This window comes from Perca flavescens, chromosome 9 (assembly GCF_004354835.1).
Source record: "Perca flavescens isolate YP-PL-M2 chromosome 9, PFLA_1.0, whole genome shotgun sequence".
NCBI lineage: Eukaryota > Metazoa > Chordata > Actinopteri > Perciformes > Percidae > Perca > Perca flavescens.
The window spans coordinates 13,814,259-13,841,171 of NC_041339.1; the positions used below are offsets into that span (position 1 = coordinate 13,814,259).

At 42.2% G+C, this 26,913-nt stretch overlaps 1 protein-coding gene across 1 annotated transcript; it reads left to right on the forward strand.

The window, feature by feature from the left end:
- fgf22 (fibroblast growth factor 22) lies at positions 1-26,461 on the forward strand. The gene is made up of 3 exons (XM_028587688.1): positions 1-373; positions 23,852-23,955; positions 25,537-26,461. Exons 1-3 carry the CDS (start codon positions 1-3, stop codon positions 25,729-25,731), a joined length of 672 nt encoding a protein of 223 aa, XP_028443489.1. The 3' UTR covers positions 25,732-26,461.
- Positions 26,462-26,913: the final 452 nt, after the last annotated feature.

A 26,913-nucleotide genomic window follows, 5' to 3' on the forward strand; every position in this document is an offset into this window, starting at 1 on the left:
ATGTGCAGATGGACGCCGTCCGTAGCTCATCTCTGTCCTAAACCTGCCCTTGGCACTACCACTACTGCAGCCTCTGCCGGTCGTCCTCTCCCCCAATCCAGTGCAGCCTCCCTTTGCCTGGCATGCTTCACCCTGCTCCTGGTCACCGCTGGCACCGCCACAGGGGCCTGTCCTCCTGGGGTTGGACATGAACCCCTTCAGGTGCTGGCGAGTGGCATCAACTGTTCATGGACGTTGGAAAGGCACACTCGCAGTTACAATCACCTAGAGGGCGACGTCCGACTACGCCGACTTTACTCTGCCAACAAGTTCTTCCTCTGTATTGACAAAACAGGCAAGGTGGACGGCACTCGGCGGAAAAACTTTGCAGACAGTAAGTGCACCTAAGTTCTGTATCTCACATGTGTGTTGAATGTCACAGACAGGACAGGATGTCCTTAGACGTTATTCTTTATTTTTATGGCTGGACTTTCTCACCTGTTTACTTTTATAGCAGTTCATAGGGATATCCTGTGGTTCTATCACTGCTGGGCTATTTGTGTTGTGTTAAGAGCATGAGAGACGTGTTGCTAGGTAAGAAGGGAATACCCTAGTGTGGATTTAAGAATACTCATGAGACAGTTGGCACGAGAAGGCTGACTTGAGGAGAGACATTGAGCATCAGTTGGCGACGCAAACTGGGCTTCAGTTTCACAGGGGATTAACTTGTCAAAACTGTGACGAAAGTGCATCAATTGTAAGTAGCAGGTGTAAACGGAAACGCATTCCTCCGACAAATGCAAACACGGATTCATGTGTATCGTTCACAGTTTGATTTGTCGTAAATAATGTGACTGCTGTGTCCGATTTAAAGTGCTGAGAAAACAAGCTTTAGCTTAAAGCCTCATGAACACAGCACAGCTGTAAACCTTTCTATAGAGTCTGTGGCTCGCCACACAATCACGCCTCTTAGCACCTTCTCAGACGGATGCAGTTCCAGATAGACCCAGATTATTCTGCCTAAACTGTGGTTCAGGGACACCTGAGATGAAGTTGTTCGTATCCAACAATGGGCGTCTTTCAGATGCTTGACCAGGTCAGATGAGCCGACTCTGGTCATGATCTGACCTCCTTCTCCATTAGTCATTGGCTGACTGACTGGCTGGATAGCCCTGAGAGACGGTTATGCCTTTGAAGGTAATATTTATGCATTTGGTCGTTAATGCCTTTTTATACAACTGTGTGAGTCAGAGTTTTTCCATACAGCTACTGGGGGCTGGAGCAGCTGCTGCGTCCTGCTAACAGGCCAGCCAGTCTGTTGCCACTGTTTCAATAAGCTGCAAGCTGCAGACTGGATGACATTTGTTAACCTGTCGGGATTAGTCACCTGGCAGAATGTTTTGAAACCACACACACTGGTAGAAATTCAAGTTGAGATGAATTATTACTGTGTTAAATTTTGGACCTGTGGGCTCCAAGTTGGGACATCATTCTCTCAAATTAGTGGTAATATATGTCAGTTACCATAATAAAATATTACTCCCAAGCTTTGCTTGAATTTGACACTGAAAGAGTGGTAGCAACACGAGGGAGTTTGAATTAGTATTCAGAATCTTTGGAAAATAGCAAAAGTTATGGCTGAGGATTTGTGAAATTCATGCTTTTTCTTGCCATAGTCATGTCATTAATACTTAAGTGGTTGCAGTGGCTCTCTATGAAAAGAATGCAGTCCCCTTAAATGTAATGTCCTCATACACTTTAGACATCATCCTCTCATTTCTTTTGGTGGAAAGAACGATTCTGTTCGCTCACACAGAGCGAGGGTGTGTACCTGCACCCTGAGCTGAGCACAGCGCCATGCGTCATGTAGACCTTGTGGTCAGTCTGTGGTTGCGCCTCACAATGGGGCAGATCTGGTTTAAGGCCGTTTTGAGGTCTCACTCTGCTTCTGTGTGAGGCTACCGTTACTGCCATCACATACAGAGGCTTTCAATCAGACTTAGAGCCCCCTGTCGCCAGACATTTTCTTGATACTGATACTGGTGGCCATGCTATAGATTAGAGTGGCAGGACAAGCAGGACGTTGTGCATATTTAATGACAAGAGCAGTGATGCGGATACTACAGTGCAACAAAGGCATAAGTCTCACACAGGAAAGAGGTCACACATTTCCGTATAGGATTTTTTTCAATACTTTTGAAATGTCTTGTTCTATCTGATGTATATCCAGAAATAGGTTTGAGATATGTGCATAAGTGGTTGCAAAAACACTTAGAAACCCACACAGAAAAATACAATGTTGGAGACACAATCAACTGTGTTATAATTTCCACATTCCTCCATTGTTTTGTGCAAAATTAACCTACCGTAGCTGAGCTCAGGACTGTCCTGAGCCGTGCATGGAGCTTCCACGAGTGCTGGCCAGCAGTCTGGCCGACCCCTCCTCTGTCCTCCGTGTTGCCCTTACACTCTTGTCGACACAGCTATATTGCCCCGACAGCTCTGCCTGCTACACCCAGGCCCTCACCTCCACTCCACTCAGTTTTTCCAGCCCCAACTCCCAACTCTCAGGTGCAAAAACAGTTGGAATTAGTCAACAGCTAATTGAGGTTGGAAAATATTGTATCAATCCCAGTGGAGCAGGGGCATGGAACAGCTGAGGGACAAGTCAAGAGAGGGAGAAAGACTGAATTAGCGAGAAGAAAGAACTGGATAGGGTTAAAAGGAGATAAATAAATGCATTTCTGTTTATCAGACTTGCCTTCCAGTTCATAAGGTATTAGCTACTGGTATGACATTCAAAAATATCGTGCAGCAGTCATTAAAAATGCCCTTTCAGATGTTATTAAATTACAGATATGAGTGATGAAATTCAAAACACACAGGTCAGGCTGAAAATGTATCATATCCATTTCCAAAGTGTTCTGACAAAAATCCTGCCTTGTGAGCACACATGAGGAAATATATATATATACACACACACACACACACACACACACACACACACACACACACACACACACACAAGCAAGTTGTAAACTTGACTATGCATTTGTTAACCAAACCTGAGAGATACAAATCAGACAAGATACGTGACTCGACTATTATCTGACTACAGATAGATCCACCTACATACCACTATCATCGACGTTTCTAAAAATAACTTGTTGAAATAGCCACGAAAGGAGACAAAGTACAGGACTTGAGGGACCGAATGGGAGGGCCTCGACATGTTTTTCTTTTGACCTATGGCAAAGCTGAAAATGATGAGGGGAAAAACACACCCAAGTGTTTACAAAAGCTCCAGAGGCAGGTACACATCATATCCTGTCCTGGGTCATCGGTCATAGCCTGTTAATTAGACAGTGCTACAGCACAACAGCTGTGTGGGCACGCCCAGCAACCAAAGTCATGGTCAATTGCAAGAGCAAATTATAAAACTAAGTAGAGTAGTAAGGAGTAGAGTAGAGTACTGGGGGGGAGCTCCATGTAGAATCACGGAAGTTAAATCAAGTTACTGTAATACATGCAGGCTAATTTAATTGAATTACAAGCCTGTTTTCTATTATTTTGTTCTTTTTTTTTTGCCATGCCACACTGCATTTATTTTATTTTATGTTTAATTTTTTTCATCTTATTTGAATGTATGGATTGTTAACCTTTGGGTGTGTGTGGCTGAATACATCAAAGGTCTGTGCAGCCTCCAGGTAGTGACAGCCCTTTCACCCTTAGGAAATAAGGTCACCTCACCACGCAGTTAGAATCGCAAAAGTCACTGCGGCCAGACTCCCTTTGCCTCTACAGCAGTGCAACTCTCTCAGCCAGGGTGTGTGTTGTGTTTACCAAATTCCCCTTGGTGTGCAACATCTTGCTGTTTGATGTGAGAGTTTTCCTAGTTTAGGAGTGTATTTGACTTGGATGGGACCCATGGGAAGAAAATCTTCCACCCTACTGAAATATGTTGTGGAAATTATTCAAACTTGTTTTAGACAGGGGAAACTGTCACTCGCCAACGAGAGACTGAGTTGAATTTGAAATTGGAAAAGACAGGACGAGTGCTGCAGACAGATGACTAAATCCACCTGAAAGGTTTGACCGGTTCGACAGCTATGGCAGTCATGAACGTTTGCAGGAAATGAAGATGAGAGTGAGGAAGAGTTAATCAACCGGAATGTGAATTTCTTGTGTATAAAATTCTTCATATTTTAATGTATGGTTAAACAGAACTTAAGTGTAGTAAATACTGGTTCAATCATGCATCATACTCAGGCAATAGTATCATTAATGTATGTACCAGTCATGAACAGTCATAAAATGAAGAACTCACCACTGTAATATACAACAGATATTTTTAATTGGAGATGAAATACTCATACAAAGCCCTAAATATTTTAAATTAACATAAAGTCAGACTCAAAAACACCATTATTCTTCATCATATTCTCATGTGTAATCTAGGATGTGATTTTGGGACAATGGCATACACAGAACGACATTACAAATTGTCTGCTCCGCGCTGTCTGCCATGGTAAAGGTGTAAGAAAGTTCATTCTGTCCTAGCCATTATACATCCTTACCATGACTCACCATTAATTGTGGTTGAGCTCAGACGGGGACGTGTGACTGGATCAACAGCACCGGGGTTGGAAGGGCTAAAGAGGGAAGCACCTGGCCGAAGGAAGTGCTTTAGTGTTTTGAATCGGGAGAATACACATGTTAATGAGGCTAGGAGAAGGGCCGGGGCGTGCTCTGCTCAGTATTGAGGTGGAAATTAAAGGCTAGAGGAGTGCTGGAGCGTTTCCCGTTGCTCATTAGGCATTATGTAAGGTTTCCTCTGGGTCGTCTCAACTGAGAGGGGATTCGTGGACATTTTGGATGCCAACAGGAGGGTAAAATCCCACGCATCATGCATTTATTATCCCTTCAATAAGGACAGTGCATGGCCTCAGCCTGTGGGAGACAAAAGAAAATGGACACTTTGCCAGCTGTTCCGCGTATCAAGAGGCTGAAAGCTAAATAAAACATCACTGCCACACGCATGCATGTTGAACATGCATTTTAAATCTCTCTCTTAGACACACAGGCACACACACACACAGACACCCACACACACACACTATCACTGTCCTGAGAACATTGCAGGACAAGAGTGTCAGTGTCACCCTAATTAACCTAGGATCCCTGGTTTCTGCCACCAGGGTTTGATATCATGAATGGGCTCTAGAAATGTAGCAATTAGTAGCTAACAACCTTTAGCAGTCTGGCTCCGGCTCCTCTCTGAGATTTACTGGGTTCATCAGCAGGTTTATAGAGTCTGACTTTGGCTCCAGCAGCCAATTCCTTTATAGCATCCCACAGCTCTGGACATCCTGTGGGTGTGAGGGGAACACAAAAGAGAAGACTTCACAGTGCCAGTAACCAGCTAAAGCCATTGATAAAAAGGTTCTGAAAAGCTTCTTAAAAACGGAGAATAATACTGAATACAAGGTTCAAGTTTATCAATTCTAAATACTTGAAGGAAGAAATATCTGAACATCAGAAAATGATTAAAGATTTGAATAGAGCGAGATTGAGAATTGACTCTTTATATATTCTTTGGGCCAGAAAAAATAACCGTTACGCTATAATTTCCTGTATTTTTCCCATGAACATCTGTTGCCATCCAAAAGCTACTCCCTCAATGATTTAGGTGCTTTATACATCATTGTAATGAGCCAGAATTAATTACAGCAACATTGAACATGTTCTCAGCCAGGCAGTACATTTTTAAAATGGGAGTAAAGCGTTTGGCCTTTTCCTCAATGAGAACACATTAGCACTGTTATTACTGTGTGTGCTTTTTGTGTGAAAGGTGTAAAATGAGTATTAATTAGATCAGATGGGAACAGTCGGCCAGCTAGTCTTACTCATGCAGCACCACATGTTTGAAATCATTTGCCAAAGGAAATGTTTCAGCAAGGAGCAGCCGCCACTCACATCTCGGACCCTACATTCACACACACAGACATGCACACACACACACACACACACACACACACACACACACACACACACACACACACACACACATGTGCACTGACGTAATCAGCCCATTGAGTCTGGGGAGACAGGTCTTGCTTCAACTTTAGATAGACCAAGACAGATTAATGGTTTTGTTTTGACCCTTCCAATAAAGCCTCTCACCTCCCTGCTTGAACTGAGCCAGACATCATGTCTTGGAAGGCATTTTACCACTGGCTCAAGAATAAAGAAGCTGAAAGAGAACCCCTGCTAGACATGGGGAAAAAACAACTTGGCATCCCTAAATACAGCTACGGCTGACTGGCTAAAGCTACAGGAGTTAAAAGGTGTTCAGATTTAACCTAACATCACAAGGAGTCCGAACCTAGGAAGCAATAATAGCAGGAATGTAATGCACCTGTTGCCCTGAAGAAAGATATTCCTCCCTGTAGGATTTGGTCCATACCATAAAGGAAGCAATAAGAAGCCGTAAAATCTGATGCCAGGTGACATTCAGGTAAATATGGGGCTCCCCACCCTTTTTTTTTTTTTTTTGCTAGATTTTAATCTCAGCCACACACTTACAATGTACGCACCCAAACAGAGCAACCACAATCTGTGTAGCTAAATATCAACTTGCTGTCAGGCAATCGAGTCATAAAAATCTAGTTCACAGCACCAATGTGTAATAAACTGGAAATCTGTTTACTCTTGACACCTCTGTGGAGAAATGGTGCTGCATCACACTGAGGATCATAACTGGAAATGACATATTTACTTTATTTTACAGATCTCACTCATCTGTGCAGCAAAAAAGATACTGAGCACCAGAAAGCGTGCAGTGATCCAACATGTCATATCATGTCGACATTATGTCATGTATTTCTGCGTGAATTACGATTTTAAAGAGCGGTTTTAACTGCTCTGTGGGGCTGTAAACAGATGATGGTGCTACAGTAGAAGACAAAGTCAGTAGAATTCATACTCTGGGCACCATGAATGTCTACACAAAACTTTGATGGCAATCCATCTGACAGTTCACTCAAAAACAAAAATGGTACCATAAGAAAACACTCGACCAAAAGTCAGGGGATCCCCAATATCCCCAGCGATTTATCCTCTGGGGACCCTAAATATGTGTACAAACTTTAATGACAATCCATCTGATAGTTTTTGACATATTTCAGTCCAAAGTGGGGAACCGACAGACATTGCTATCCATAGAGACTAGATTGGCAAGTGTATAAGATCATATGATACCATGAATATGTAAATATGTAAATCACGCTGAAAAGCCAGTGATGAATAACTGTGACTGTTTTATACAAATGAAAGCAGAATATAAGTGCTCCAAATCTGCAGTTCAAAGTGTTAAGAATGATCACATAGCATTTTTTTTAATTTCAATCCCAAACCCCACTAGAGTATATTCATTCTACATTCCTGTTGCAGTCCATAAAGTACCAATACTAATACTAATACATGGGTCACAATGTAGAAATTCAGACTATATGGATTGACACCTATCTCAAATTGGACCTTAAACAGATCTTTTTTTTTATCATTGGATTGATTCTTATGTGAGTGTGTTTAAAAATCACATACTCGTTATATTTTGGTTTGCCTTGATTTAGATTTGGATAGACAATTTTATGAAAGCAAACAAATATTCATTGAGATTTTGTTCCATTCAGTTAACAACCTAGGCGCTAAATCTACTGTGCCTTGAAAATTGAAGCAGAGAAGTCTCTGTCTGGACTGAATAACCGTGTTGCAAATGCATATCCTGGAAGTAGGATAATTAATGCAAATGCAAAAGGCTAAAAACAGCGACTCTGATGCAGGTCTGGGCATACCAACAGGTTGAGACCATACAGCGTCTTCTTTGAGATGCATTACACACATCCACCCGTACCTGCTTTTTATCTCTAAGGCCATTTCGCTAAATGAACACGAGCAGGATGTAAGTATCGTGTCAGGGCTCTTTGAATGTGTGTATACATTTTAGAAAGCATGGGCCTGTGTTTATACTTGTGCCATTGCAGGAGCATGAAGTGGACCCTAAACTGAAAAAGATGTGTTTCCTCTCCCTAATGGCTAATATGAACCAGACCTTACCTTGCACTCAATTCAGACGCATACGTCTGTGTGTGTGTGTGTGTTTGTGTGTGTGTGTGTGTGTGTGTGTGTGTGTGTGTGTGTGTGTGTGTGTGTGTGTGTGTGTGTGTGTGTGTGCGTGCGTGCATGCTGAAATTTTTCCCGTCTGGAAGGCCATGCTCCTCATTAGAACACAGAGGGTGGCACAAAGCATTGCAGTGATAAAGCTGAAGTAGGACAGTAAAGTCCACACTATGCATCAGGCTACTCCTGTATGGAAACTGAGATCTTTTTCCTGAACGCAGCTTTCTTCTTGCTGAACAGTTACTACACATTTCATCTATCACTATCCCTCTCTCTCACTCTCTCTCTTTCTCTCTCTCTCTCTCTCTGCTGCTAGCTCCATTTCCCCCCCCCCTCTCCTCCCCTGCAGTGGATAGGATTGGGGTCAGGGCCCTTTGGCCAGTGGAGCAAGTGACAGCTCTGACAGGGCCCTGATTTCACTCTTGTGCCTTCTGTCACCTCCCTGTATGCCCATCTCATTTTAATAATGTAAATTTGGGGCAGGCTCAGGCCACAGAGAATATTCTGTGTCCTGGTACTCACTCACTGGAACCTCGCTGCACTTCTGAGCCACACATGTACACACACTTACAGTTGGTTGCTAACTTGGATTTTGTGAGTTTTCAGACCACTGTACAGAACTACCAGCAAAAAACTGTGGTCTGTTTGTTTAATGGCTTCAAGGAAAGATGAAGGAGCTGACGTGATTGTCAAAGTCCTGAGAACAACAAGAAAACATACAGGGAGGGACTCAGATTAAACAAAGAATGGTCATAATTGAAGCAGCAGTGGCCAAAATATCCTAAGTATGAGCAAAGATCCCAAAACACAGGATCCTACATTTCCTATAATGCAATTATATTCTGTATTTCATTAGACCTGCCCTGCCTCTTAAATGCCCACTTCTTTCAATCACAACTTCCATTTGTAATGTATGCTTTCTGTTAAAAAATTTAAGTCTCAAGCCTGAGGTGAAATATGACATTATGAGGGTCATTATTTTCAAACTTCTTAACTTCTCCCATCACAGAAGACATTATACAACTGTTTTCACAGGCTGAGTAGTACTCCTCATGCCTAGTAAAATTAGCTTCACGTGTACAATTGGTAAAGTGCCCCTTTTAAAAGTGATGTTCATTGACAGTGTTTCACAATATCCCTAATATTTGGGTTTAAATACCTTTACGTAACAGAAAATTGATGTGAGGCATCCATGATTATTTGGTTTCAAGTCTCCACTTTCAGAAAATTACCGAAAAGTTTCCCAAGCATGATCATGATCTGGAGTTTGACACAAATGCTATTTACAAGTGGGGAAATCGTAATAATGATAACTTGGATGTGGAGCCAGCCTGTGCAATCATCACCTACAAGGTCTGAGTTCATTTTGCTGAAGTGGAATGTAAAATAAGTGGCTCACTTGGCTCACTCTAATCTAATCTAAAAATAAAACTGTATTTGCCAATGTAGGCACAGATTCGCTGTGGTTAAAACTGACAGGGAATGCTGGTTTGGCTCAGATACGGATGCTCTTCAATAGCTACCAGGGAAGATGAAGGTAGGAAACTGTAAACAAGGCCTTTGTTTTGTCCTGATTATGTTTCCACTCAGGGTGGCTGAGTCTGGTCTGGACAGCCAACCAAACCAGCCACAGATGCAACACACCAGCTTACTGCAATTTAGTGGCACACGAGAATGACCTCAGTCTAATGTGGATCCCTCCGTCCCAGCCGCCCCTCCCACAGTACCAAAGTGCAGGAAACTGCAGAAGCCGTGAGTCACAAAGCTCTCGGCGGGCAGATCTGTTCGTAACTATCTGTGAAGTCTTTGATAGCTTGTTGTTCGCTTGTTACGGATGTGATGCATGATTTAGAGGCAGTTTGCCCTCCTTGATTAAAGAAAAGGCCTCTCGGTCGGTAGGATTGCGGCCCCTCAGTACCACACAGACACAGACGAGTACACCGTGGGCTTCGTTAACCTTTTTCACCCCTGCTATCCCTCAGCCTCACTACACCAGCCTTTCACCCCACCACTCGCCCACTCCCTCAGGTCGTCCTCTAGTGTTACCTTTTCTGGCAGACTTGCCCCCACCGTGCTTGTAATTTTGGGGTTTGATCAGCGGAGGGTCTTTTCCCTCTGATTCAGCCTCCTGGAGGTCCCTAATGAACTGATTGATGATCCATTACATACAATCACAGCTTAGCATGTCCAAGGAAGTCAGTGTTCACTGGTATAACTACCATGGAGTGCATGCTGACAGGACATGCAAATGCTCTAATCACTGTTTGATAAAGGGTGTGTGTGTGTGTGTGTGTGTGTGTGTGTGTGTGTGTGTGTGTGTAGAAGAGTAGCAGTACGGCTGCAATCTTTGACCTGAGCCTTTTCATAGTTTTTCACTAAAGTCTTGTCTTTGCACTCACATGCAGTGCCCGTTAGTATTACTTTTGCAGTTTCGTTGACTGTATAAGCAGTGTTTTTTAAGATGCCTCCCCACACACATATATACACAGATATATCCAGATGTGGGTGGTGATTCTGGAGCATTGGGTCAATCTGTCTGGGGATAAATCAGACAGACTAATCTGTCCTGTGAGGGGATGGAGGGTAATTGGTCACATTTGACCCCCGGCCTTGCGGACTGTGGGAACGCAGGCTTTATCTATCAGCGGTAATTGGCTAATGAAACACTTCCGCAACTCCTCCACAAGATTGTCATCCACCGGTTGGGATTGGGTGAGGCATGTGTGTGTGTATTTCTGTGAGTGTGGCCGGCACAAGTGGCCAAGAGGCATGTGTGTGTGTGGGGGCGAGAGTGTGTGCGAGAAGTCTAGAGAAAAGAAAATGGCAGGATGCGGAACACCCAGTGGCCATCTCCAAAACGTTATCAACAGCATCGGTCTCATGATGCCTGCAGCATACTGATACGTTGACAGAACACACATAAAGGCTGTGTGGTTGCCATTAGAATTTAAATTTAGGTTTAAAGTAGAAATGGTTAATGTGATTCAAATGAAATCTTTGGCCCGAAGCTGGAATTTTTGTGTGGTGCTTACCTAAAGTGTAGCGTGTTTGCAGAATTGAAATCATACTCTCAATACCGCGGTCGATTTGACACAGCTTTGTGTCATATTTTATTGAATTTTGTTCATGTTTTATAGCCGTTTTGTGTGATCCGTTATCTGGGCAAAGCCATGCCCACATCAATCGAAATACGGGAAAACCCGGGTGGGGAGAGTGAGTTGTGGGGGTGGGTGGAGGGGTACTAAAAAAAAGAAAAAAGGTTTAAGTTACGGTGGTGAGACATTGTCTCTGAGGTCCCATCAAGTGAGCCATTCATAGATGCAGGCCTACCAGTTTGTGGAGCCAGGAGACACTCCGATAGAGTGGGGCCCAGGGTGGCCTTGTCTTTTTGTCCCAAGCTGACCCCTGCTCTCCCGCCTGGCCTCTGCGCCCCTCACCTGGCCTGTCCCAGCGCACTGGTAACAGGATACCTGTAATTTGCTCTAATGGCCTTTGAAAGACCTGGCTGGGCTAATCCCTGGAGTACTTCTCCCAGCAGCACCATATAAAAGGGTGGGGGTAACGGGGCAGAGTGTGAGTCCTGAAAGAGGACCGGCCTCTGGATTGTGTGTGGGAGAATGTCACCCCTTGCGGCCGGGGCTGGGGCCGGGGGAGTTTGGGAGTCAGCTTTCAGCGGATCACCACCATGTGACTTGTTCACAGGCACAAAAAAACTGGGCCCGGCTTGTAGAGAAGAAGATTGTCTCTGCTTTACACCTCTCTCAGTGGCTCAGTCTGGCAGGCAGGGGGAACTGGCCCACGACCAGCCTGCACAACACTTTTGAGAGAGTGCACTTCAAATTGTTTCCAGATTTCCTTTTGTGATTTGTGCGAAGGTATTTCTTCATGGATGACATTTGCTTATTCAATAACAGAAGAGAGTAATATCCCCAGTACTGCAGAGCTGCAAGGAGAGCAGAAATAAAGAGGGAATAGTTTGACGAAGTTAAAGCAAAGCAGCCCCTGACTTCGGTCAAGGGGACGCAACATTCATGGAGATGGGCGAGAGAACATTATACAGGAGGTGATGTGTCATTGTCAGGTATTATAATGGAGGATCTTCCCTCCGGCAGCAACCTTGGTGAATGCCATACATTTTCTGAAATAATTTGTACGTGCAAGTTACGAGCAAAGCTAGTAATAATAATAATTATAATTATAAAAATAATAAAACCAGTGCTAAACAAAAGGCACTGGCTATTGAAAATTGACTGAGATTTAAAAGACAGGAGAAACAAAATCTTATCAGTCTCATCTTGACTCCCATCCCTCCAGAGATTTTAATGGAATGTGGGAACAGCAAGTGATATGTGGGCAGGGAAGACCAGCCCTCTGCCAGTCTTTTCTCTCCTTTCTTCTTGTCCTTTCTATCCATCGTCCCTGTTTCTTTGATGGGGCGGGCCACATGCAAGGAAATGTACTCACAAAAATACACAACACATGCAGACCAGTTTTTCCTGTGTCCTACTTCTTGAAGGTATAGAGGACGTTGTCACATTAAAATGGCAGCACACATGCACACCGTGTGTACAGATTGATTTTAGAGAGTGACAGCATGTGTTTAGATCTGTGAAGGTTCAAGTGTGTGAAAAAAAGAAAGGTGCAAAAATAATGCCGTTTCTTATTTCCCTCGTGGTTACTTAAATGATGTACTTTATAAATTCTGTTTGATCAAACATGAGTCGAGTTGAAGGATTCCTAACTGTCCAGGAATCCAGAGCTAAATTAGGCAAGAGAAACACTGTTCAGACTTCCAGACAGTCTGAGCTCATTTGAGGAACTGAATAACTTGGCATGAAATGTGCTGCTTTGACTAACATGTGGCAGATGATGAGAGCGAGGGTTGTTAAGTTCATTTCACTAGTGTCTTGGAGAAGTTTTTCTATTTTTACTTCCTACCTTGTTGTATAAATCTCGCTGCTATTGCAAAAAGAGTGACAAAAACCTGGGATTTGTAACTGCAGGCTGTGTGTGTGTGTGTGTGTGTGTGTGTGTGTGTGTGTGTGTGTGTGTGAGATCATTCCAGCCCGGCTCAGCTTGAAGTAGACATATCTCATAGCTGTTGGTAAGGGATGAATAAATCATCCCAGTCCTGTGAGAGTTAATAGGTATGATGCATGTCCGGAGACCCGCTGCAGACAGGCCAGTGGGGAGGGAGAGGGTGGGTGGGTGGTGGTGGTGGTGGTGGTGGTGGTGGTGGGGGGGGGTAAGCCAGGCAGGGAGAGAACCAGTCTAAGAAAGAGAGACCAAAGAGGTACGACAGAGGAGAAGTGAGGGACAGACGGGCGGTGAAAGGCAAGCTGGCAGATGGGAGACAGGAGGAAGGAGAAAAAAGACAGGTACAGTTTGTAGGAAGGGAGGGAGGTACAGCCTGTAGACCGACAGCTGCTCTGCTCTGCAACAGAGAGCCACACACACACACACACACACACACAAACACACACACACACACACACACACACACACACACACACACACACACACACACACACCAAAGCGCAAATCCTCTGATGGAACAGTAGAGCTCTCAGAGTGGCAGTCACAGTTCCTTTAAAGAGATTGTAAATTTTATATTGCTGTCCAGAACAGGTCACTCCATTAAACTAATAAAGGCATTGCGTCATATATTTAGAGCCTGATCACACTTATTCAAACAAAAATAAATGTCATAATTTCATCACTATGTATGAAATGTCATGGACATTGACTCAACTAGAGTGTTTACAGTAATGAAAGGGAAATCCTGACAGACCCTCACCTTTAACCAAAATAATGAAGTATAACCTTATTTTCAGAATAAAGAGCATAACATAGCTTTCCCTGCACATAACCAAAACATAAAATGGACCTGAAACCCCCTAAAAGCTGTATAAAAACTGAACTAGATAAAATCATATAAATTGGAGAGTAAAGCTGCAACGTGCAAAGTAGATAAAAAAAAGAATAATGTGCAAATGCTTATAAATTGAATTTGGTAATATCCTTGGCATGTATTCAAAAATCTGAGTACAAATATTAATTCAATTAAAGAAGACCTTATTCATAATGTCATTTACATAAGATATAGGGCATAAAATCATTGTTGCACTCCAATCAGTCAGGTCAAAGCAGGTACTTTTGCCTATGAAAGCAGATGTAAAACACCTGCTCCGATGTTTCTGCCTGGAGAGCAGTCCAGTCCCTCTTTTCAACGTTACTGTTGACGTTTTAAAAATACAAGTGTGCACCCAGTAGAAGGAGCACACAGCTGTGAACGCGATATTATGCAACTGGAGAAGAAAATATAATATACTCCACTTCTTTAGAGGTTGTTTTTTAAACACTTGGGTTGTGTTTTTGCCCATATATCTATTAGTTATTGCAACGATTTGTATTAGAGCACATACCAACATATATACACTGTTTTCACCAACTAAACTCACATTGGCCCCCTCAGCATTGGACAGTCCCTCCAGAAAAATGTGATTATGCGATCGCATAATTCAATGCATAATCAGCCAAAGTCCACATATTTATGCGGGGGATACGCTGCACTATGCCGCATAAATTGCCGATTCCGTGCAAAATATGCGGGGCTTGCATAATTTCATAATCCCTGCATTTTCGTTGCAAAAAAAGTCACATAACAGAAAGTTGAAAAATGTTGCGTTTACTTCACACAAGAGAAGCCATTTCCCCCTGTTGTCATGGGAACGTTATGACGTGACGTAATTACGCAACGTGAATATCATCGAAAAGCAGGGTGATGGGGGAATCACTTTTTTTTTCTCTTTTTCATCAAACCGCAGTTTTTGCAAGTTCCCGCAATTTCATCGCATAAAATTGCATAAATATCCCACATATTCCATCGCATTTTTTTAAGAAAATGTGCCGCATAATCAAGGATTTTTGCCCGCAACAATCACAAAAAAACTCTGAAACAAAAACATTTTTCTGGAAGAACTGATTGGAAAAAGCCATTTAGGGAATTCCAAACCATGTGCGAATCAAAGGCTGTACGGGGTGGATTTGTCCCGGGGGTCAAAAGTTTGGTTGATAAAGTATACTTTACCAGGAGAGACTCTCAGTCATCCACTGAAGTCTCGGTTCATCAGGAGGATCATGTTTACTCTTGCCTTTGACTCCGTTTGGGTGTGTTTTGTATATCTGTTGTGATTCGACTCCATCCTCAGGTTTCAACTAATCTAGAGTCTGTGTGGGGCTGATCAGGGCTGTTCCTGTCTGTGCCTCCCTGACCCGACCTGTGTGATGTGAGAAAGGCATGGAGCTAAATATGCAAAAAGACCATCCATATACCCTCATAAAACCAAAAATACGTCTTAAATGCTTAACGTTTGCTTTCAAGTGGTGCTACAGTTAGTTCCAGTCACACAATAAAGCTTCCTAAACACCTAAAAGTAAAAGAAGGTCACTGTAGCTCAACTGTCACTATAAACTCTAGTATGTATTAAACTGTTCACCTTCACAACAAACAAATATGGCAGTGCTGCTTACAGAAAAATGATTGCCCAGTGTAAGAGAGTGGAATATACAATAATATTCAAATTCCAAACTATTTCAGTCCAGCACACTGTGTTTCCTCTAAGTTATTTTTCTGTCTCGGCAGCACCACAGCAAATTGAAGATCAGCTTTCATTTTTCCCACTCACTGCAATGAGATCATCACTGACCCAGTATCACATGTGCCACACAGGAGAGATATCAGTGTATTGTGCGTTGTGTATTTGATTTGTCTTTAATTCACACAGCTAATTCACCATATTTAACACAGATTAAATTCATTGCAACATTTCTTTTCTTGTATCTCTCGGACAGAGCATGTTAGATGAAGGCAGAGCAGTATCCGTGCTCCCTTAATGCCCTCAGAAGCAGTGATTGTTGTGGCGATACACCGCATGCTAAGGGCCATAATCACAATCATCAGTTTTTTTTGTGGCTCAACATTATGTTGCCAGGGCATAAAAAATGGCCTCTGTCCAAAATCAATGTCATAACTATGCTTTAAATGAAAGGGCTGAGTGCAATCAGTGCTTGTTGATCCTTGGCTGCCTTTCAGACTGCAGGTAAAACTGGCCCATTGCAAGTAAATGGCAAAGTTAATGGCAGCATATTCAGAAAAGTCTGGGTGGTGGCACTTTATATGTGGTTTAGGTCACACACATGACACTGGCCTAAGCCTCCTTCTGGCTGCATCCCTCTGCCACAGTATCTTTCTCCAAGAACTCATTTTATTTGCATGCCATTGTAGTCTCAACACAATGAATCGTATTAAAGGGGATAACAGTGCACCCTCGTAGGCAGTCATGGCTCTTCGTCCGCTTTTTAGTTATTCAATTGCGACGTCGTCTGACAAAATCAACATTAATGCAGGTGTATGATGATAGCTGCGCTGCGTTTTTCGGCTATATTGAAATATCATTTTACAGGGAGAAAGTTATAGGTATAAAGCGAACGGTCTTCTTTACTTTGCTGCCACACAGCCCCCGACCCTCACTGGTCAGTTTACATAATCATTTTGCGACACTTCAGTTTTCCCTGTACAAACTGACACCCATGTGTTAATAAGACGTATCCCCTCTGGAGACCATTTTGGAAAGCTCAGTTTTGGGGTATGAGAAAAACAGCATTTTAGTGGGGACAACGGGCTAAAGCAAAGAAAACAAATTAGATTAGATATTTAATTGAAAGCGAATTACAGTAGTATGGACTCCAAGAGAGAAGTTCAAACCTCGTCTACTGTCACACCTCGACACATTTGGCCAATCGCTGCATGAATTGGGTTTAATTGTCGGATTGTCTGTTTCAGAAAGTTCCAAAAATTGTCGGATGCAGCCGGACACAATTTCAACGTCAAAAAAGGGGTTAGATGAGCCGACAAGCACTTTGTTTGAAGCAAACTGAGGCGAGGTCAACATGCAATACTGCGTCTGTGCAAGCAACACTGAAAGCGACATGTTGTCCAATCTATCCAACTCGTATATTTGAAAGCATATCGAATGAATGACAGGTTAACTTGCTTTCACTGCACATCAGTGTACAAACGACATCACACACAAAGGCATTAGTGAGAGAAGCTTCTATTTGATTTATCTGTCTGCAGGGTGTAACTTCTTTTGAACATACAGGTCAGTGGTCTTTTCAAAAAGCAATACAATGTCAATTGTACTACGGTGTCCACAAGCCAAAGTTTGGTAAATATATCAGAATATAATTGTTTTGTGGTGAAAACATTTAAAAAAAAGATTGTGCACAGCTTACACATTTCCCTCTGGAATTAGGCATACAAAACCATCCTTCTCCACTCCAAGTCCTTGGCAATAATTGGTTGGTTGGTATTTTACTGTACATTCAAGGGTTAATGTTTCCATATCACACCACCTGTGACGGCCTCCATAGAGCGCCTGTTCTCATGGTAATCTCTCAAGGTGTTTAAAGCAATAGTGAGTGATGCAGCCTTTGTCAGCGGCGATACACACAGGCGACTGCTTCGCCCACTACCAGACCCTTCGAGAGGGTCATGGCAGATCAAAGGTGCTGGTCACAGCCATTAGGCCCGGCAGCCCAGACCCGACATGAAAAGCTTGTGTTGTTGAAAAGGAGGGCAGAAGGAAAAAAACAACAGGGCCCTCTTCGTTTTAAAAAGCAAGCAAACTGTGAAATAATTGAAAAGGTGTGTCAATCAAGAGCAGGAGCGCAGCGGGAACTCCAAGATTCCCAGGCTCTGCTCTGGTCGAGCACTGAGCCATGGAGGGCTGCTCAAGGGGGCAACCCAAGAAATTAAAGACCCGGGAAAAGGAACAAAAAGAAGACAGGAGGAAAGGAGCAGAAAATTCTCTTTTTCTCACTCTCTCTTTGCTCAGTCTTTCACTCTTTTCTGCTTTTAAATGTGCGATGAAAGGAGCCATTTTGCCACACTTTGTAGAGCTCCATTCAGACCGCTGGGTCATTAATAAGATCTTGTCTAGCTCTTCACCTCTCAGGTGAGTAACAAAGACTTGTTCGGGAGAGCAGCCATTGGAAGCGCATGCCCCCCATCCCAACTCCCCCCGCCCCGTCTTATAACCAGCACCTTCTCCCTGTACTCGCTCCCTCCTCCTCGCCCATACCATGAGTCTGACAAAAGGGAACCCCGTGAGAGTGTCTCTCTCTCTCCTTTCTGCCTTTTTTTTTCAAAGTCAGAAAAGGCTTGAATGATCTGACGTTGGGCTAACGTCCAAAAAATGGGGGACGGAAAGAAAAGAAAGAGTAAAAGACTTTTTCTATGCTTTTAAAAATCCCATAGAGGAGACATAAATGGCAAGTCCACAGTTGACTAGACACGTATAGTGCAGGATTTGCTTGTAATGGCAGCTTGAGCTTATTGACAGTCCCAGCCAAAACATGTCAAAGGTTAAGAGATCTTGCCAATTGCAAGTGGGAAGCCAAAAGCACCTTTTTCATGAGCTCAATAGGGCCATCGGTTGATACTTGCTCAGCAGAACACGGAGAAGGAGGGACCTTCGGTTTCCAATGCAACCCAGGAACAAAGAATGAATTTGTCGCCATTGTTTCTCTCCCTTCTTTCTAATTGTGATATTGTTCAAAAGATTTGAAACAGTTTTTGAATGAAAATTAGTCACAATTCCAAAATACTTGATTTGAGTGATTCATTTTCTCTAAACATACTACTATTCAGTCAACTATTACACTAGAATAATGATAGTGTCATTAGAGCAACCTAGATATTCCGGCCTGTTTGTGTAGATACAAGACCATATGTTACAAAACAGGGTTTATTACAGTTTTTTCCAATTGCTAAAACACAATTTTGCAAACTAGGCTGGTTTTATCAAAATACTTAACACAATTCACAAAACCACACACCCAAACTACAAAATACCGCATATATCCTGCAAAATGAAGCACTGCAACCAAAACTACATATAGCATTATCAAAATCAAACTTTTGCACCACATGGTGCACACTTCATTCATATTACCAGATTTTTGTCTAACCAACTACACACTGTTGGGCATAATGAAAAGCACTCTCATCTTTAGTGTGCTTTGTCATAATACTAAAATAGTTCAAACTGTAGAAAATTCTTCAGATTGTTCACATGCACAGAAATATTTGCAGATACACACACATGCTGTTGAAACATTTTTATTTTTTATTTTTCACCAAACCAGTCAGTGCAACATATGCACAGCAGATATATTTACATTGGACTGAACAAAAATATGCTGACGAAAAAAAAGTAAACTGAAAAAGAAAATTACAGAAAAAATTTGCAGAAAAAATATATAGAAAAAAAGAGGCATCACAGTGCTTACTTCCTGATTAAAGTGGTAACAATTAACCACTGAGGTGTTTGGCCAGGTGGCACATATATTGGCCAATTAGCTCATGTAGTGTCATTTTGAATGACAGTGTTTTGAAATGGCAAATATGTGACTTTATGTCAGATTGTTGTGTCTTATGCAGAGAACCGTGTTCAGTGCATTTAAAAAGTGCCACTTTGAATTGCAAAATGTGTGTAAAGCAGAAAATGTGTTTAGACTTTTGGAGACTTGAGAAGAGTTTTTGCTCTCTGTGTGTCAGTTTAAATAATTGTGCTATGCATGTTATTTTAGTGTGTTAGCAATTGGAAAAAAAACTGTAAAGAGAGGATAACCCCCACACCTGCACTTAAAAATGTAAAACATATTCAGAGGCAGGACCTATTCAGCCAATCTAAATTTAAATTGGTTTGCATGGGGCTAAAAAGTCATAATAAATTGTTTAAGGATTTCTAAAGAAGTGCCAATAATCAAATCTCTGGAAGACTTTCTTTTAAAAGGCTTTTAAACAAAACGTAACAGTTTCAGTCAAAAAGGTATGCTTCTAGAAAACTGTATCAATATTACAGCGCATTTCTAAACTCAGCAGACAGCCACTCCTTCCATCCAGTAGGTGACCTTTGGATTTCAACAAGTTAGGAAAACCCTCTAATAGCTTGAAATACCTCACTCTGATTTCTCAGGCTTTGAACACAATGGAGTGACTTTTCAAAGGGGGGACTTTGAGTTATATGGATCTAACTGGTCTTTATAGATGTGTGGTCAAGCGTCCACAGCCCAAGTGATTCCTCAAGAAAATGTGAAATCCCCATTTCATGTCCTCAGATCTTTTGTGTCTGCTGGCTGCTACACCCACATGTGAATAAAATGACATGTAGGGTACCAATGAGACCGGAGGAGAAAAAGGACAAAACAAACTTTGTGACAGATAATAGCCAATAGACTCCTCAAATATTAAACTTTTATTAATTTAAGTAATAAAGTAACTAGTAATAAAGTTTTTTTTTTCTTCTAATTTGAACATTTAAAACCCGATTCTTTACTGTTCACTGACAACTCTTTTCAATGTTTCAGATGTGACAAACATCCATCCAACCTACCTATGTACAGTGCCTGGAACTCAAACCGGCAAATACCAACACAGATGAGACCGGAGGCGAGAAAGGGCAACGCTAACTTTGCGACAGATATTAGCCAGTATACTCCTCAAACTTTAAACTTATTTATTTAAGTGATAAAGTAACTAGTATAAAAAAAAGTTATTTTTTTTCTAATTTTAAATGAGCAGATGTTTTTTTACTGTTCACTGACAACTCTTTGCAATGTCTCAGATGTGACAAACATCCCTCCAACACACCTACTGTGCCTGGAACTCAAACCAGCAAATTATGGCAATATCTTCTGGCACCACTTTCAGGCACCAGCAGTTTTCATTGGCCTGGACTAATCCCCCATAAATCTTTGCAGTGCTCCAATCACCAGCCGGGTCTCAGCTAATTGCTTATGAGTTCCTTGCACGCTCCAGGTGCCACCGTAGCACACCCCTGTGTTTCTAAACACCGCTCGTAAAGAGGAGGCTGCCATCAAAGTGTTAATGTTTCCTCGGTGGATCAGAGGCAGTGCAGGAATGATGGGGGTGCAGCTGGGCTTGGTACCTGGATGGACTCGACTAAGCCCCCACCCCCCACCCCACCCCTACACTGCAGCTGTGGCGAGCAGAGAATTCTTCATTTACACGGTCCTGTCAGAGAAGAAAGACACTCAACAGGAGTTTGTGTTTGTTTACCTTCCTCGGCCTTTCTTTCCTCCTTTTTGCTCTTTGTACTTCTTTGTGTCTGTGCCTAAAGTAGATGACCTCACTTGGTAAGCACGACTGGGGACATTCAGAGCTGGAAAAAAAAAGAAAAAAGTTTGAGATAGTTGCGTGTTTAGAGTGATGGGTGCAGCACATGTGTGTTTTTAAGTTTTAGAGTCCTTCAGATGTGCTCTTTGAAACCAGCAACAGTAGTCTGATGACATTAGCAGCGGCGGCGTATAGAGAAGATCGGTTAATAGCGCCTTTGTTCGGTATCAGAATAGGAGATTGTGTGTTGTGTTGCTGTCATCTTTACAATGTAAGTTGTCACAAGATTTTGAAGGATTACTAGGGATGTCTGTTTTGAATACTTACTTGGCCGTTTCGTATATTGAAATAGTTTTTGGTCGCTGTTATTATTGCTCCGGCCCATGCTGGCTCTGAAGAGATCCTTTCTTGACATGATTACAATGTGATTACAAAATCCACAGTCAGTAAAATTGCATTCTAAAGTTGAGCTGAAACCAATACGAGGCTTTAGTCAAGTGGGCATCTACCCAATTTCCAGTCTTTTTCAGTTCCCTCTTTTTCTTACTGTCCATCCACTTGTTAACACGGAAATACTGTTGGATCAAACATAAAGAGACACAGAGCGAGGACTGTGGATTTTGTTCCATCTCTTTATGTCAAATTCCGTCAGAAATGGAATCCTTTTGACGGCCAGTATGGACGGGAGGTACAAATGCAGCAAATCAAAAACCCTTTCAGCGCACATAAGAGCATCTGAATTTTGTATTAGAGACCGTCTTCCCAAGAAGAAGAACAGCATCAGTTGAGCCCCAAAACAACATCTGTTCACGTCCAAGTGAGGAAGACCTCTAGCAGCTAAGGAAGAAGGAATGAAGGAAGGAAGGAAGTCAGGTGACATTGTAGAGCGAAAAAGTCTGCGTAGGGAGGTTTGCGTGGATGAGTGGCTCAACAAAACATCAGACTTTAACACGGGAGACTGATGTTTGCTTCCCACTTTCCAACCGACGGTCAATGTTTGTTTTTTTCATGCGTGATCACATGACCACAATCCTTCCCAACACTCAAACAAGTTTATTTTAACACACATGATCTTTCCCTAAAGTTAACCAAATTAATGTTGTGGCCTTAACCAAACCAAAACTAGTGTTGTCACATCATAAAACACTTAATACTTGTTGTGGATTCTTTTTTTTTTAAGTGAACCTACCTTTTAAAGTCTGTTCTAAAACAAATATATAACTCGTTATTTCAAACATATTAAGTCAATCCTTTGTGCCAAGTTCAGCTTTACTGTTCTTCCCAAACTAAATCTGGATTTGCACAAATAAGTGGGTAGAAAAAAACTGCAGTGCAGGCGAAGTAGCACCTGCGTTTATTTTTCATTGCTGGATGGGTTTAGCCAGCTACCTGATCAGGAAGTCAGTCACTGCCCTGCACAAGACTGGTGGTTGTACCGAAGCAGCTGGGGGTTGGTCAGTTGGGTGGTCAGTGGCCCACTGCTGCTTTCATGACTCCTTCATTTCCTACCAGCTTTGGGTCCCTCTGTCCTTCAGCACCTTGATCTGGTGGTATTTTTACAGCATCTATCCAAAGCCAACAATCCCCTTTTACAAATATCCTGCAGTGCCTAGCCCTTGAGCGGTGACATTGCATGTTTTCTCTGCACATACTTGGTTTTCAGGGGTGCAAAAAAGAAGATTTCGTGCTCTGATCAGATAGCAGGCCACATCAGGGCGCTTTTGAAGGTGTAAGTGGGCGAATAAAGCAGGACAAAATATCATCCAAAAGAGAGCTTCATCTCCAGCAATTAGTTGCTATTCAGAACCCAGCGGTAAGCCCTCAGGTCATCTCCAAAACATCTCCCTGTTGTAGCCATGACAATGGGTGCGTGCCTTTATTTTTATATGCAGACAAAAACCAGATCAAGAGTGAGCCACATGGGACTTGTTTGCAATCAGTGCCCAGAGGAAACAATTAGCTTGCAAGCTTGCCAGCTTTTTCATGGGGTGAAGTGAGTTGGAGAGGCTGCTTAAGTGGCCAGCAGACATGAGTTTTGTGTCCCTCAGTAAACAACACGGGGCATCATCGGGGAAGGGGTGTCACATCTGGAGTCAGGAGGCTTGAATGGATGCAAGCAGCAACGCAGAATAACATTGTGCAGGCTCAGACAGTGTGCATGCGACAGAAGTGTGTGTTACACAGTTAAGCTACTATGAGAAAATAATATTCATTTCCCGCCTTTTCTGACATGATCAAATCTTAACCTGTTATTCCAAATGCTCTGAGCACGACTGGTCTTCTCACAAAGAGAGCTCTCTCGGGCCATTGTGCATGTCCTGTGTATGTGTGTGTTTTTTTTCTCTTGTCTTAGGTTCTCTAACTCCCCCACCAGAGCATATGGCTGTCTGGTATCCTAATCGCTAATGATAGAGTGGCTTTTGATGGGGAAACTCCCAAAGCTAGATTTTTCTAACCCAGACTCTTGTTCCCTCTTTTATTTTCCAGGCCTGATGGAAATCCGATCTGTCAGTGTGGGAGTTGTTGCCATCAAATCTGTCAGCACTGGGCTGTACTTAGCTATGTCCAAGAAAGGCACGCTCTTTGGATCGGTGCGTATACAACCTGGTGACATTGTTTCTGCAGGTCAAGATGGGAGGGCTGGGAAAGGGGGTGGTATGTGGTGAGGGTAAGGGAGGAATAGACGTATAGGGGTCCCAAATGAGTGCCTGTACACTCAAACATGTTTGATTCGGATGAAGTGAAGGGTATCTTCTGGTAGTAAAGTCCAGAGAAAGGTCAGAGTGTTACAATCAATCATGGCTGTACACCTGCGCCACGGTTGATGATACCTGCAGCTTTTGTTGGCTTGTCCCACTGTCAAAATAAATAGCAGAGAAAAGACACCCGACCAGCTATGACAAAGAGCCAGCTGGGCTCCTTTAAAAGTCTTCGCGTGCCATCTGCCAATTGTTGTTTCACACAGCAAGCTTTTAAAAAGTAATCACCTGTCTTTGTTAAATTCCACCACACATCAGACCTGAGGTGTGTGGTGTCTAGCGCATGTATTTACATCTTGGAAAAGGAGAAATCAGGGACAAGTAATCAGTCAGCAGCAGTGATAAGAGAAGTGCCTTCAACAAGCTAACACAGTAAATAAGACATAAACACATCTGAGGACCTCTGAAACCGCCCATAATAAGAAAAAAGGCAGGAGAATCACGCCAGGCTCATACTGTCCTGATGCTATCACAGACAGAGGCTCATTATAGCAGCACGATAACAATCTGGAAAAGGGAATGCAGCTTGTCACTACAATATCTTTCAAGCCTCTGACTAAGTGATAAGAAGTGATAACCACCCATGAAAAAGTGCTGACTGCTGGATTACCTTCCCAGATCATATACCTGACAGAGCTCGTAAACAAGATCAGAAAAGAGATACAATGATTTTGATTGAACTTAACATTAATTGTTAATTCAGAAAGGTATTTTTATTTACAACTTTGCCCCTTTTGGTTATTTTGAGTACATTCAGGGTTCTGTTCACCCAAATTATTCTCAATATATTTGGTTTTATGTGTCGTATTGTTAGGTATTTTGGAGTTTTAAGCTTTGTTTCTGCAACTGAAACCATTAAAGAATGACATTCAAAAATAGCAACATTTCATTCCAGTAACAATGTCCCAGTTACAGAGGACATTTCACAGACTCACTGTGATCAGTTTCAGTTAGAGATCAGTTTTCAGAGATCAGTCCCAATGAAAACCTAACTGTGGTGCCCTGTCGATTATTGCGAGTAACCAGAACATTGTTTCTGGAAGCACATGTTGCTTTTGGGTTTTATTTCTTCAATGCTTTGAGCAGAACAAACAGAATTCCACTGACATAAACTGCAGTTGATAGAAAAGAAGTTTCAGAACTTCAAAACTATCTGCATGGCTAGACACAAATGCTGTTTTATTGCAATTTGGGTGAACCAACCATTTCATTCTAGACTAAAAACTTCCATTGTGGCCTTAAACAAACAAAAAAATGCAAACACCTGGAAAATCTGTTACTGCAACAACAGACATTAACCTTTGTGCACTTCTTGGAAACTGGCCATGTATAGCACAGCATGAATAGCAGTCAGACATTAACTCATCTGTTATAACCTCTTTAACTTATCTGTCTTCCTCCCTCTGGTCACAGATGAAGTACAACCCGAGCTGCAAGTTCAAGGAGCGCATTGAGGAGAACGGCTACAACACATACGCCTCCCTCCGTTGGAAGCATGGCGGCAGGCAGATGTTTGTTTCGCTGAACGGGCGGGGAAAGCCACGGCGAGGTCACAAGGCTCGACGAAGACACCCATCCACTCATTTCCTGCCCATGCTCCCCTCCTAGCTGCCCAAGTCTGAACTCTGACCGGCAACTGGCTGGCTCACCTGCCTCCTCACACTAGTGTTGATCTAGTCGTTACGGCAATCTTTATTTTTGTTACTCCATTTCTCCTGTCACATAAATGTACATTTGTTGAGGGTTGTAACATTTGTAGAGTTAGTATAATATGTACTTTTAAGTTATTTTCTCCATTTTCTAATGATGTTCAGTAATACAGTAAATATGCACTAGAATTATACTATCTCCAGGCATCTGTCTGGCTACAGTATTTTTCTGTGTGTCTGAACTGCATGTAAAGCGGTGTTTGGGTGACTTTAGTTGGCTGGGAGAGGACTGAAAAGGGACAGCAAGGCATGGAAACAACAAAATGTGGCTCCCTGGTTTGTTATGTAGCTTATTTTAGATGATTAGCTAAATAGGAACAGAAGCATCTGGTACAGCAGAAATTACATTTTGATTTTAAGTATCGCTATTAAAACATAAAAGAAGCAACTTTGAAATAGCTACAAATCAGGGCCATAGCTACCAGAAAGGAACACTGACGTGTTCTGTATTTTGTGTGGGTTGGGGTTACACTCACAATTACATGACATTGTATGACATGTTAAACATAGTTCTTATCTTCATCACATGTGGACCACCATTTCATATTTGAAAAATTCCCATATTGAGTGATTTTCAGTTGTCTTACATGGGAAATCTATAATGTTATAGGCAAAAAAATTAAATAAACATTTAATATTACATGTGCAACACCATTTCACATATGATAAATTCACATGGAACATGGTTTATCACAAGTGAAACAGCATTTCACTGAATTAACATATAGGGTTTCACATGTGTTATTTTTTGTAAGGCTAAGGAGTACTTTTAGGCCAACAAAAGTAAATACATGAATAATAAAAATGTGTATTTCTCCAGCAAAATTTAATTCATGGTGAGGGCTTATATAATTAATATACAACATGAGAAATCCAAATAATTAATGAACAATTGGGGGCGACTTGGACTCATGACCTCAGTATTTCTAAAAATCTTGCCTAATGGCCCTGCTACAAATCCAACATTTTACTGTTGCTTGGGATATATTGTACTGACACTACTGGATAAGAGACACTGACTTGCACCTGAACTGTACAGAGAAGATGAAAATCTCTACTGACTCAGACAGATTGATACATG